The sequence below is a fragment of the Lygodium microphyllum genome, chromosome 8 (genome assembly GCF_053477565.2).
Source record: "Lygodium microphyllum isolate KBCC chromosome 8, Lygodium_microphyllum_v1.1.10, whole genome shotgun sequence".
Taxonomy (NCBI): Eukaryota; Viridiplantae; Streptophyta; class Polypodiopsida; order Schizaeales; family Lygodiaceae; genus Lygodium; species Lygodium microphyllum.
The window spans coordinates 103,078,436-103,092,798 of NC_141142.1; the positions used below are offsets into that span (position 1 = coordinate 103,078,436).

Below are 14,363 nucleotides of genomic sequence, written 5' to 3' on the forward strand. Positions count from 1 at the left end.
GAATCTACTTTTTACGAGTTGATTTGAAAACCTATTTTGAAGTAGATTGTGCTATATTATTTAATTACATAGCCTCAATTACATTGTAGCTTGTTTGTCTATTTGTAGTATAGATTGAATTTATTGCATGTGACTTACGGAATTCATAGATTTTTCGACTTATCCATCAATTTGCTATACAAACAACATGTTACAAATATAAAATTTCAATGTGTGTCTTGCCAATTGTGGGCTTTCAAAGGTGCTAGTTATGTATGTGAAATATAGATAAGTATTTCCAAGTTCCAACAATTTGAAAGTCCCACATCCCAATTGAAAGGAGGAATGTTTTCAATGGTCACCATTCATAGTGAGTTACAAGTTGTAATACTTTTTAACAATAAATACCTTGGCCTTCTAAACCATCTTTGGCCCAATACTTACTCCATCTCTTTGTTTTAGACTTGCAAAAGTTAACGTGAAGCTTCCCTTCAACTTTTTATGCAAGTGTAATTAACATATTTTAATGCCACTACATCAAGAAGTTTAACTATTACTTTTGGATGCAATTAATTGACCCAATTGGATGGAACATTGGTGTTTGGGAAACAACCTTGTGTTATAATAAAAGGGGTTACATATCATCGATATCAATCAAGGAAATTTCATGTAAAAACACATCTTGGTCCTCTTGGAAGTGAAAGGGCATCTTGATAGTTTCAAGTATGTGATTTAGTATACATTAGGAGCTGCAGCTTGTGAAGTGTGAAATAATTAGTAAATAAATTACTATGCAATAAGAGCTTCTTATATGAGTTGTGAAGTGTGAAATAATTAGTAAATAAATTCCTATGCAATAAGAGCTTCTTACATGAGGAGTGTGACATAATGAGTATATAGTTCATTATACAAAAAAAGAGCTTGCATTTGTTGAGTGTGAGATATCAGCATATGATTACTAGATATTGTCCAAACGTCATTGTCTATGGAAAAAACCCCATTTGTCTTATTGAAGATTGAGATTGCTACCACAAAGATGTACATGATAGCAGAACTAGGAGTTTTGAGCTGAGTATTATTATTGATGTGTGTTGTTTCACACATCCCAAGGATTCCATTCTCTTGAGTCTGCCGTGAATCCCTAATTACTTAGCATGTGAGTTGGCTGTCAGGTTGCACACCCAGAATACCACAGAACGCCTTGTAGAGATTGATTCTATCTTGTGCTGCTGCCTTTCCTGCTGCACCAGCATTACCACATTCTATCCCTCCATTGATGATGCTGATGGTCGTTCCAAAGCCCTGGTTGCCTGTGATGGCACTGTGGCAAGAGGGCTTGGGGGATTGGGGAGTCATCCAGAACCAGATAGCTGTCTTGAATGAGATCACAGGATCGGTCGCCACAACCTCCGGATTGTTTATCCCATCAAATCCAATGGCCTTCCCAGCTTGCCCATAATTGTAATTCCTGTGGAATCGGACCAGAATTTAGGGGGTAAGAAAGCTTGCAATCACATGAAACACAGTGCTACTTCATAGGAACATATGATATTAGCATGAATTAGGTTGAAACGTTGTAGTCAGACGAGACAGGATGTAGTCCAGAGTGCAGTGGATAGCATGTGTTAGTGCATGGTCATACTGAACATCTCTCATTTCGGTCTGTGTACTTGATGAAATGCTATACCAAGAAATTTGAAGGGGTCCCCTCCCATAGTATTTCTTGGAGCTTGCACAACCCCATTGCGCGGATACACTGCAGTAGGAACTTGATTGATCCACTTCTTCCTTGTAGCACCCACCTGCAATCATACACACAAAGACATGATGATCACTCCTTCTACTACCAGTACTACTACCACCAACAGAATCAGTACTACTGCTTCCTCCCTTTGGGCTCACAGGCTCTGAGACTGAGCTTTACCAGTGACCTCATGGGCAGCATTGGCGAAGAAAGCAGCGAGCTCGCGGCGGTTGGAGGTGCTGTCGGAGGCGGTGCCGAAGCCGGGGAAGGCGGCGGCGGCGCTGAGGAAGGCACTGTAGGTGTAGAAGCCGTTGGCAGGGCAGCCAGCGTCGTTGCGGTGGGAGAAGAATTGGTCGAAGACGCTGCTGCTGACGATGGAAGCAACATCGGAGCTGCTGCCGCTGGCACCACTGCTGCTGCCGCCACACTGGCTCTGGCAATTACCGGCGCTGCAGTACTCGGTTGTGCTGCCACACCAGCCATATTGGCTGCAGCAGAGGTTGTTGGGGCAGAGCTGCCCCCCAGCCTGCCTCCCACATTGCTCTGCTCTCACACCCCACCCATCACTACTACTACCCACCAACACCACCGCCACCAGCATCAATACTCTGCATAAGGAAGGCCCCATCTTTCTGAATGCTAATAGTAATACAGACAATTATATGATCACAGCAAGGTCTGAAGATTCATGCCCACGTCCTGCCCTTTTATATGGAGAGACAGTGGACTCTCTCAGACGGCGTCTCACCCGTGACCCACCCCACTCTGTTGAAACTTGACTCTCTCTCTCTCTCTCTCTCTCTCTCTCTCTCTCAACAAGTTCTTCCTTGAGTCCACCTTTTCAAGCTTTTCGCCCACCTTTCACCACGTGCAAAAGCCCTTTCTATGTGCCTTGCTTAACCCATCATCCTCCTCCTCCTCACCGTCGTGTTCATTATTACTTCTCTTCATCTTCAAGACCTATGCTCCGATAGAACATCATCATCTTTAGTGCTCACCAAAAACTTTTTTCCCATCCAATGGAACAAAAGAATAGGCCGGTTCGCGAAGGGAATAGCCGGTTTTATAACTAAAATGCTTTTAAAAATGCTGGTTTTCATCAAGACGAACATCAATTGCAACCGGTTTTTTAAGAATCTTGCCCGAAAAAATACACTAAGGTACGGTTTTCTGTGAACACCGATCTTGACTTTCCCAATCTCACACAATCCCCCACATGACTACATCAAAGAGTGTCACTAGCCAAAGGCATAGACAATTCTCAAAATGCACATTTAAAATTATGCCTTCAAGCATTCTCCTACATCCTTTTATCCACCCATCTCGTGGCTAATTTAAAAGCTTGCTAAAAGTCAAGTAATTACGCATATGAAAGATGTCTTTGCTATACTTGCACCGAACCATGAAATGTCTTCAATGCCATCAAACTCATATCAAAGCTTCGCACTTTTCCATTCAATTTTTAAACCTAATCTTTGTTGTCTTATTTTCATAACTAGAAGAATACATAAATAGATTTTCCACATCCATCTTCAATCATTACAGTATGTCTCAACTAGATAATATGTGGATAAAGGTCAGATTTAGTCCAAGCAAATGCCCACAATTGAAGTGTGCATACTTTTTATATTTTTCCCCTCTCCCATTTCTAGTGTTTAGTGTCCAAAAGGAAGTTTGAAGGTAAACTTCATTTTTCATGCTAGTTTTTCAGTATGTATCATTCAAAATGTGAAGTATTGCCATATATCTATAGGTGTGTACTCTATGGATACTAGTCATGTTAGTCCACTCAAACATCTCACAACTTCTAGAACATAGAGCCAGCATATTTCTACCATCAAAATAGTCATATAGTTTAGTAAAAAAAAGTTGCTAGATTCTATAATGTAAAGTCCACATATGTTTTGTATCACAATCTTGTACTAGCACTTTACATATTGTTACAAATCTTATCTAGATGTCTTTTCCTTTTCTTATAAGAGGAAGACAATGTGAACATCCCATTTGCATTGAAGATCTGTTATGGATAGTATAGATACAACTTGCATTATTAAGATTATTAGCATTTCTTTAGAGATAGATTGTGATGGCAAAGCCTAGTCATAGGACACCTAAGCAAAAATATGTACCATTTACTAGCACATAAACATCTCATATCATGTTAATGAGACATTTCCATGACCTAATCATACCCGTGCAAACATCACACTAATAATCCACCAATGTGATATAGTCAAGCCCTCTACATCACTAAAACAATTAACACTACATTCCATGGGTCGACACTACAAGTATATGCACATGACAAGGTTATCTCTAGGTTTTGTGCTCTTAAAACGATACTAAGGTGAGAGCTAAGTCCAATCAAGATAATATCACCTTGGTATATGTCTATCCCTTGCAAGTAATCCATCATTCACATATTCATGTCGCTAACTAAATAGTCAAGTATCCTTGATTTAACTATTTTGTAGTAGTCACTAACCCAACCCATACCATCCTCAAATTAATGCTTAAGATAGAAACTACTTTGTAATAGAATTGTTGGTTTCAAATGTCTTCTTTGTTGGAAATTTGAAGAATTAGATATAGAGTAATGATATGCTTTTGCAACTATCATATTTATTGTTTTTAAATCATGTACTTTCCCTTATTGCTTTGTACTACATCATTCAATTTATATAGTTCTCTGTGTCTCTCTGTCTCTCTAAAATCTAATGGTATATAGGGTAAAGGGGCCAATAGAGAATGGCTCCCAGTAATGGTACACTTCTTTTGTATTAGTGGAGCCAAAGAAGAAATGTTTCGATAGCTTTTACTGTAAGATTAATATGGACATGTCTAGTACCTATAGATTGCAAGGATGTGAGTTCAAACCTTTCTAGTTAGCTTTTGAAAATGGCGCATCACTCTTATGAATTAGGTGGTTCTACTTCTATCAAAGAAAATAATTGTGCTATATTGTGACTATGATGGTGAATATTTATTTTGGTGGTGAATATTGATATGGTGCACAATATGGTGCCATCAAATTTCAAAACGCCAACCCACTTTGACCTCCACTCACACCAAACTCAATCCCTATGGTAGCCAACCCTACTCACTCCTAAGCAAATGTAAGCATAGTTTAGCACCGAACACTAACTTTTCACAAACCAGATCCTCAATTGTGGGACAACATGTCAATCTTGTGACCCATCTTTGAGTTCCACTTGCAAGTGCACACATCACTGCACATGTAAGTTAGAAATGCCCCTTAGGGAGATCACAAGTTGGCTTGTAGGATTTTTTGTGAAGGACCATTTGAAGAATTGAAGATGCATCAACATTGGTGGCCTCTACATCCTTCTCATTCCATGGTTCCTTTCTCTTCTTTGGCAGTGCCATCAATGCTCCATCATGCCCCTACCTTCTTCCATCCACTAGTACATCTTTTCAGACATCATCTACAACATCAGTAGATACATCATTTCCTCCAATACCACTTTTTAACCCATAGGCATATCACTCTTACCTTCTTTGGTTTCTAGAATTCCATGTCTATCTTTGATGTGAGTGCCATGGACTAGCACTGTCTCGGAGGGGGATAATGTTAACACTATTTTGTGGAGGCTAAAATCAAAGCAAAGTGAAAGCTAAAGTACCAAATTTATTTAATGGTGGATTATATATTAGATAGAGGGGGGAAGAGATAGAGAGAAGAAAATGAGAGAGAGAAAATAAGAAGAAGAAGAAAAAAAAATTTGAACACAGAGAGAATTATAAAGAGAGAAAAATTAAAAGAAAGAGAAAAGAAAAAATTTAAAGAGAGAAAAAAAAGGAAAAAAGAGGGGAGAGAAGGAAAATAGAGAAAGAAAGAGAGAGAAGAAAAATAAGAAGAAAAAAGAGGAAAAGCGATGGGGAAAAAGAGAAAAGAGAAAAGTCTTTTTAAAATTTAAATATATTTTGAGAAAAAGAGAAAGGGAGAAAGAAGAAGGAAAGAGGAGGAAGAGAGAGAGAGAGAAGGAGATATAATTTAAAAGAGAGAGAATGAGAGAAGAAAAAGGTAATATTTAAAAGAGAGAGAGGGAGAGAAGAAAAAACAAAAATAAAGAGAAAGAGGAGAAGAAGAAAAGGGGTCGTAGAGAGAGAGAGAGAGAGAGAGAGAGAGAGAGAGGAGAAGAAGAGAGAGAATATAAACATAAAGAGAGAATTATAAATAGGGAAAAGATAAAATTTACATACTTTAAGAGAGATTGAGGTGGGGGGGAGGGAAGAAAGTGAAAGAAGAAGAAGAAGAGAGAGAGAGAAAGAGAGAGAACATGTAGAGAGAATTATAGAGAGAGAAAAGATAAAATAGAGGAGAAATAGAGAAGGAAAAGAGAGGAGAGAGAGAGAGAGAGAGAAGAAAAGCGCAAAGAGAAGAAAAGGAGAGAAAGAGAGAAAATGAAAAATTTAAAAGAGAATGAAGAGAGAGAGAGAGAGAGAGAGAAGAAAAGCGCAAAGAGAAGAAAAGGAGAGAAAGAGAGAAAAGAAAAAATTTAAAAGATAATGAAGAGAGAGAGAGAGAGAGAGAATAAGAATTAAAAAAAAGAAAAAAAGAGGAGAGGGAGAGAGAATAAAGAGAGAGAGAGAGAGAGAAGAAAAGTAGAGAGAGAGAGAGAGAACCATGAGAGGAGAAACAATAAACTAAAATATCTTACTACTATATTATTTTAGCTATAGGTTCGAAAAGCCCCAAACCTCTAGAGGGCTTTCCGAACCTACCCCCTTTTTTCCAAACCTCCCTCCCTTTCCCCTCCCCTTTTTCTCACATGTAATATCTTATTTTCTCTTCCTCCTTCCTTTTTTTAGTAAAGCCTTTCCCCCCCCTCCCCCCCCCCCCCCCCCCCAACCTCCCTTTTTTAAATTAAAACCCCCTCCCCTCTCTCTCACTTATAATCTCTCTCATTCTTTTCCCCAAGCTCCCCTTTTTAATGAAATTCCTCCCCCCTTTCCCCTCTCTCTCTCATATGTAGGGCCTAGGTTCTCTCTCTCTCTTCTCTTATTTTAATTAAACAAAAAGTTTACATTTAAAAGTTTAATCTAAGATACACACACACACACACACACAAAGAGCAAAAAAGAAAGAAGAGAAGAGGGAGGGAGGGAGGGAGAGAGGGGGGAACAGAGAGAAAGAGAATTATAGAGAGAGAAAATATAAAATTTAAGAGAGAGTGAGGAAAAGAAAAAAGAAAAAGAGAGGAAAGAGGAGGAAGAGAGACAGAGAGAAGAAAATGAGAGAGAGAGAGAAAATAAGAAGAAGAGAAAGAATTTGAACACAGTGAGAGAATTATAGAGAGAGGAAATATAAAATTTAAAAGAAATAAAGAGAATTATAGAGAGATGAAATATAAAATTTAAAAGAAATAAAGAGAATTATAGAGAGATGAAATATAAAATTTAAGAGAGAGAGAGAGAGGAAAAGAAAAAAGAAAAAGAGAGGAGAGAGGGGGAAGAGAGATAGAGAGAAGAAAATGAGAGAGAGAAAATAAGATGAAGAAGAAAAAGAATTTAAACGCAGAGAGAGAATTATAGAGAGAGAAAATATAAAATTTAAAAGAAAGAGAAAAGAAAAAAATTAAAGAGAAAAAAAGAAAAAATGACTACTTTTTTTAATTAAAATAAGAGAAAGAGAAATATACAAAGAGAAAAAAAGAAAAAAGATGAGAGGGAGGGAGAGAGAGGGGAAACAAAGAGAAATAGAATTATAGAGAGAGGAAATATAAAATTTAAGAGGGAGGGAGAGAGAGGAAAAAAAAGAAAAAGAGAGAAGAGAGGGGGGAGAGAGACATAGAGACGAAAATGAGAGAATTTGAACACAGAGATCAGAGAATTATAGAGAGGAAATTTAAAAGAAAGAGAAAAGAAAAAAATTTAAAGATAGAAAAAAAAAAGAAAAAGGAGGAGAGAGAAGGAAGAGAGAGAGAGAGAGAGAGAGAGAGAGAGAGAGAGAAGAAGAAGAAGAAGAAGAAGAAGAAGAAGAAAGAGGAAGAGGGATGGGGAAAAAGAGAAAAGAGAAAAGTCTTTTTAAAATTTAAATATTTTTTGAGAAAGAGAGGAAGGGAGAAAGAAGAAGGAGAGAGAGAGAGAGAGAGAGAGAGAGAAGATATAATTTAAAAGAGAGAGAAGGAGAGAAGAAAAAGATAAAAATTAAAAGAGAAAGAGGGAGAGAAGAAAAAACGAAAAATAAAGAGAAAGGGGAGAAGAAGAAAAGAGGGCGGAGAGAGAGAGAGAGAGAGAGGAGAAGAAGAGAGAGAATATAAACATAAAGATAGAATTATATATAGGGAAAATATAAAATTTACATACTTTAAGAGAGACTGAGGGGGGGAAGAAAGTGAAAGAGGAAAAAGAATAAGAAGAGAGAGAGAGAGAGAGAGAGAACATGTAGAGAGAGAAAAGATAGAGAGAGAGAGAGAGAGAACATATAGAGAGAGAAAAGATAAAATAGAGGAGAAAGAAAGAAGGAAAAGAGAGGAGAGAGAGAGAGAGATAGAGAAAGAACCAGGACAGGAGAAAAAATAAACTAAAATAGAAGGCAAAGAGAGAGAGAGAGAGAGAGAATTAGACATAGGGAATTTGGAGGGGGAAGAGAGAGAGAGGAAATAGAGGAAAGAGAAAGATAAGAAATGGATTGTTGTGAGTGAAGTTGCTGTGCGATAGCACGGCGCACACGGAACGCTAGTTAACTTTATTATAACTTGTGCGATTCAATCTACAAATAAACACACATCTAATTCAATCAAGTGACACCATGAAACACAACTATGTCAATTTATAATCAATTAACACAAAATATAAAGAGAAAATAATTAAATGACACCATAAATCAAAACCATTCACATAAAATGTTGATGACTTGGAACCAAATTTCTCTTCAGGATAATGGTATTTGCTTAATTGAAAGCCTCCTTGGATATATAAAGGAGACTAAAGGTGAAGACTTTTGTTGAATGGCTAGGATCTAGTAGCTTGTAGTGGTCTTGTGAGGGCATCATATTATGGTGGTCAATATGTTCTTACTAACTCCTTACGAATATGCAATGAAGAGTGAGATGTGATACCTTAAATGTGCATCTTATCAATAACGAGATTGTGATGAAGCCCACGATTCTCAATGCTAAGGATAAACCTAGTCAAGAATAGTATGTGTGGTAGCTTGTATCAATATGGATGTGCCTTTGATGTTGCTCACAATTCACACACATACACACACATTCACTCCAACTCACTCACTCGCATGTGTATGTGCGTGCATGCATGTACGCACACACGCACGCACGCATGTACACACACACACACACACACACTCTCTCTCTCTCTCTCTCTCTCTCTCTCTCTCTCTCTCTCTCTCTCACCTACACACTATTATACACAGTCTCTCTATATCGATCTTTACTTTAATATTGATCTACACTCTATTATACATAGTCTCTCTACATCAATCTCATTCTAAATGTGTTTCCTTGAATTCACATAACTTTTCTACGGGGAAAAGCAATGACTTCCAAGTCTAGTGTGAATCATAACCTTTCCAATGCAACAACTCAAACACAAACAAAACTTCAATAAAACATCATCATCTTGACTTTACCAATCTCACACAATCCCCCACATGACTACATTAAAGAGTGTCACCAGCTAAAAGCATAGACAATTCTCAATAAAATGCACATTTAAATTTATGCCTTCAAGCATTCTTGCACATCCTTTTATCCACCCATCTCATGGCTAATTTAAAAGCATGCTAAAAGTTAAGTAATTACGCATATAAAATATGTATTTGCTATACTTGTACTGAACCATGAAATGTCTTCAATGCCATCAAAGTCATATCAAAGCTTCACACTTTTCTATTCGATTTTTAAACCTGGTATTTGTTGTCTTATTTTCAAAACTAGAGGAAGACATAAATAGATTTTGCATATACATCTTCAATCATTGCAGTATGTCTCAACTAAATAATATGTGGATAAAGGTCAATTTTAGTCCAAGTAAATGTCCACAATCGAAATGTGCTTACTTTTTATATTTTTTCCCTCTCCCATTTCCAGTGTTTAGTGTCCAAAAGGAAGTTTGAAGATAAACTTCATTTTGCATGCTAGTTTTTCAGTATGTATCATTCAAAATGTGAAGTATTGCCATATATTTATAGGTGAGTACTCTATGAATACTAGTCATGTTAGTCCACTCAAATAGCTCACAACTTCTAGAACATAGAGCCAACATATTTCTACCATCAAAGTAGTCATATTAGTCCAGTAAAAAAGTTGCTAAATTGTGTAATATAAAGTCCATATGTTTTGTATCATAATCTTGTACTAGCACTTTACATATTGTTACAAATCTTATCTAGATGTCTTTTCCTTTACTTATAAGAGGAAGACAATGTGAACATCCCATTTGCATTGAAATATGTGTTATGGATAGTATAGATACAACTTGCATCAATAGGATTATTAGCATTTCTTTCAAGATAGATTGTAATGGCAAAGCCTAGTCATAGACACCTAAGCAAAAATATGTACCATTTACTAGCATGTAAACATTTCATATCATGTTAATCATACATTTCCATGACCTAATCATACTTGTACAAACATCATAGTAATATAGTCAAGCCCTCTACATCACTAAAACAATTAACACTACATTCCATGGGTTGACACTACAAGTATATGCACATGACAATGTTATCTTTAGGTGTTGTGCTCTTAAAACAATGCTAAGGTGAGAACCAAGTCTAATCAAGATAAAATCACCTTGATATATGACCATCCCTAGCAAGTAATCCATCATTCACATATTCATGTCGCTAACTAATTAGTCAAGTATCCTTGATTTAACTATTTTGTCGTAGTCACTAAACCATACCATCCTCAAATTAATGCTTAAGATAAAAACTACTTCGTAATAGAATTGTTGGTTTCAAACGTCTTCTTTGTTGGAAATTTGAAGAATTAGATATAGAGTAATGTTATGCTTTTGCAACTATCATCTTTATTGTATTTAAATCATGTACTTTCCTTCATTGCTTTGTACACTAGAGTAAATCATGTGCATTCCTTCATTGCTTTGTATTTAAATCATGTACTTTCCTGCATTCCTTCATTCCTTCATTGTCTCTCTCTCTATCTCTCTAAAATCCAATGGTATATAGGGTAAAGGGGCCAATAAAGACCGCGTGCCTGTTGAAGAATGAGCTGGCGATAACGGTACACTTCTTTTGTATTAGTGGGGCCAAAGAAGAAATGTTTCAATAGCTTTTATTGTAAGATTAATATGGACATGTTTAGTACCTATAGATTGTAGGGATGTGAGTTCAAACCCTTTCTAGTTAGCTTTTGAAAATGGCACATCACTCTTATATGAATTAGGTGGTTCTACTTCAATCAAAGAAAATAAATGTGCTATATTGTGACTATGATGGTTAATATTTATTTTGGTGGTGAATATTGATATGATGCACAATATGGTGCCATCAAATTTCAAAACTTCATATTGATCATGAAGATCAAGCTACAAATTCTTATTTGTTTCACAAGTTGTCCCTCTATCCTAGTGTCTCTTTTGTGTCTATTAGCATTTTAGCCAAGTTTGTAACTTTTTGGTGTGCCCATGGAAAGGCCTTATTGTTTTGTAGTGTTAGTTTTCCCTTTTCTCAAAATATTTTCAAGATAAGAATAACTTGCACTCCATGCTAGACCCCCACATGATGCAAATGTCATGATCCCTATTGAGTGTGGATGACATGCAATTGATCTCTCTCTCTCTCTCTCTCTCTCTCTCTCTCTCATCACCCCTTCTCCTCTTCCTTCTCTTCTTCTAGCATATTACCTACTAGCTTTTCCTTATGTTTTTGCAACTTGCTCCCCATAATGTTCTAATTTAGTGTATATAAACCCTCATCTACAAATTCAACCTCTACCTTGCTTGTAGACATGATCTCATTGCCCCTCCAGAATCTTGGTGTCTTATCAATGTGTTTTGAGTGGAAAATTTTTATGAGAAAACATTAAAAGTATTGAACAGCCATTTCATAATTAACTTTATTATAACTTGTGCGATTCAATCTACAAATAAACACACATCTAATTCAATCAAGTGACACCATGGAACACAACTATGTCAATTTATAATCAATTAACACATATTATTATAAAGAGAGAAGAATTAAATGAAACCCTAAACCAAAACCATTCACATAAAATGTTGACGACTTGGAACCAAATTTCTCTTCAGGATAATGGTATTTGCTTAATTGAAACCCTCCTTGGATATATGGGAGAGTGAAGGTGAAGACTTTTGTTGAATAGCTAGGATCTAGTAGCTTGTAGTGGTCTTGTGAGGGCATCATGTTGTGGTGGTCAATATGTTCTTACTAACTCCTTATGAATATGCAATGAAGAGTGAGATGTCGTTCCTGAAATGTGCATCTTGTCAATATAATGAGATTATGATCAAGCCCAAGATGCTCAATGCTAAGGATAAACCTAGTCAGGAATAGTGTGTATGGTAGCTTGTTTCAATATGGATGTGCCTTTGATGTTGCTCACAATTCACACACACACACAGAGATTCACTCCAACTCACTCACTTGCACATGTGCATGTGCACACACACACACACACACACACACACACACACACTCTCTCTCTCTCTCTCTCTCTCTCTCTCTCTCTCTCTCTCTCTCTCTCTCTCTCTCTCTCTCTCTCTCTCTCTGACCTACACACCATTATACATAGTCTCTCCATATCGATCTTTACTTTAATATTGATCTACCAAGTAGTACATCAATCTCATTCTAAATGTGTTTCCTTGAATTCACATAACTTTTCTAAGAGGAAATGCAATGACTTCCAAGTCTAGTGTGAATCATGACCTTTCCAATGCAACAACTTAAAAACAAACAAAACTTCAATAAAACATCATCATCTTGACTTTACCAATCTCACACAATCCCTCACCACCTCAAAATGACTACATTAAAGAGTGTCACCACCCAAAGGAATAGACAATTCTCAAAATGCACATTTAAAATTATGCCTTCAAGCATTCTAATATATCATTTAATCCACCCACCTCATTGCTAATTTAAAAGCTTGCTAAAAGGCAAGCAATTACCCATTTAAATGGAAGTCACATGTTATTTCATTATGTAAATAGAAGTCAAGCTAATTCTTTGCTATACTTGCACTAAACGTTGAAATATCTTCAATGCCATTAATGTCAAGTCATATCAAAACCTCTACAATTTTCCATTCGATGTGGATAAACCTAGCCTCTGTTGTCTTATTTTCAATACTAGAAGAATACGTAAATAGATTTTGCATATCCATCTTCAATCATTGTAGTATGTCTAAAGTAGATAACATGTGGATAAAGGTCAATTTTAGTCCAAGAAAATGCCCACAATTGGAATGTGAATACTTTTTATATTTTCCCTTATCCCATTTCTAGTGTTTAATGTCCAAAAGAAAGTATGAAGATAAACTTTAACTTGCATGCTAGTTTTTATGTATGTATCATTCCAATTTCAAAGTATTTCTACCATAGAGCCAAGATAGAACCAACATATTTCTACCATCAAAATAGTCAAATTAGTCTAGTAAAATAGTTGCTAAATTCTACAATATAAAATCAATATATTTGTACCACAATCTTGTACTAGCATTTTACATATAGTTACAAATCTTATATGGATGTCTTTTCCTTTACTTATAAGAGGAAGACCATGTGAACATCCCATTTTTACTGAAAGATGTGTTCTAGATATTATAGATACAACTTGCATTAATAGGATGATTGGCATTTCTTAGATTCTCATAATGTTTACTACTTATCACATGATCAATGTACATTTAGATCGATAATTATATCTTTCAGATGAATTCTTAGATAATAATATGGTTACAAAAAGAGGTTTTAGAAGTCAATTATACAATTACCAGGAAAAAAATATAGAGGTCTTTTAGTTTTTGTCAAACAAGCCATGGTTAATTAGAAGGATTATAGATGCTTCTTATTCTGAATGAATTTTACTTTGAGGGGATTATTGGCCAATATATTGTAGATGATCATGTGGCCTAGTCCTGCTCACTACCACATTAGAAAGCTAAATATAATAAATCCTAGTGGCTTCATTAACAACATATCAAGGTTGCTAAACAATGGTATTGACTATGTAAGCATCTAGAAGCCCATGATAAAATGGATCAAGGACCTACTCCCCATTGTATGAGATGAGTGATAATGAACAATGATTTAAGTACAAGTCAAGGGAAAATTGAAGCTGTATGTGAGAAATTTTTATTGATATATAGTATATCCTTTCAAGGTAGATTGTGATGGCCAAGCCTGCTCATAGATACCTAAGCAAAACTATATTATTTCAAGATAGATTGTGATGGCCAAGCCTAATCATAGACACCTAATAAAAAATATTTTCCATTTACTAGTACATAAACATCTCATATCATGTTAATGAGACATTTCCATGACCTAATCATACCCATGCGAACATCACATTAATAATCTACCAATGTGATTTAGTCAAGCCCTCTGCATCACTAAAACAATTAACACACTACATTCTATGGGTAGACCCTACAAGTATATG

General features: G+C 36.1%; 1 protein-coding gene across 1 annotated transcript; it reads right to left on the reverse strand.

Moving 5' to 3' along the window:
* Positions 1-775: 775 nt before the first annotated feature.
* On the reverse strand, positions 776-2,521 carry LOC148032683 (endochitinase CH25-like). The gene is made up of 3 exons (XM_087684149.1): positions 1,904-2,521; positions 1,667-1,781; positions 776-1,447 (listed from the first exon to the last, which is right to left on the reverse strand). Exons 1-3 carry the CDS (start codon positions 2,349-2,351, stop codon positions 1,129-1,131), a joined length of 882 nt encoding a protein of 293 aa, XP_087540275.1. The 5' UTR covers positions 2,352-2,521; the 3' UTR covers positions 776-1,128.
* Between the last annotated feature and the right edge of the window lie 11,842 nt (positions 2,522-14,363).

Coding starts and splice junctions, on each gene's coding strand:
- LOC148032683 (XM_087684149.1), bottom strand. CDS start 2,351: ATGGGGCCTTCCTTATGCAGAGTATTGATGCTGGTGGCGGTGGTGTTG. Junction 1,782..1,903: donor TGCTGCCCATGAGGTCACTG/GTAAAGCTCAGT, acceptor GTATGATTGCAG/GTGGGTGCTACAAGGAAGAA. Junction 1,448..1,666: donor GGACCCCTTCAAATTTCTTG/GTATAGCATTTC, acceptor CCGATTCCACAG/GAATTACAATTATGGGCAAG.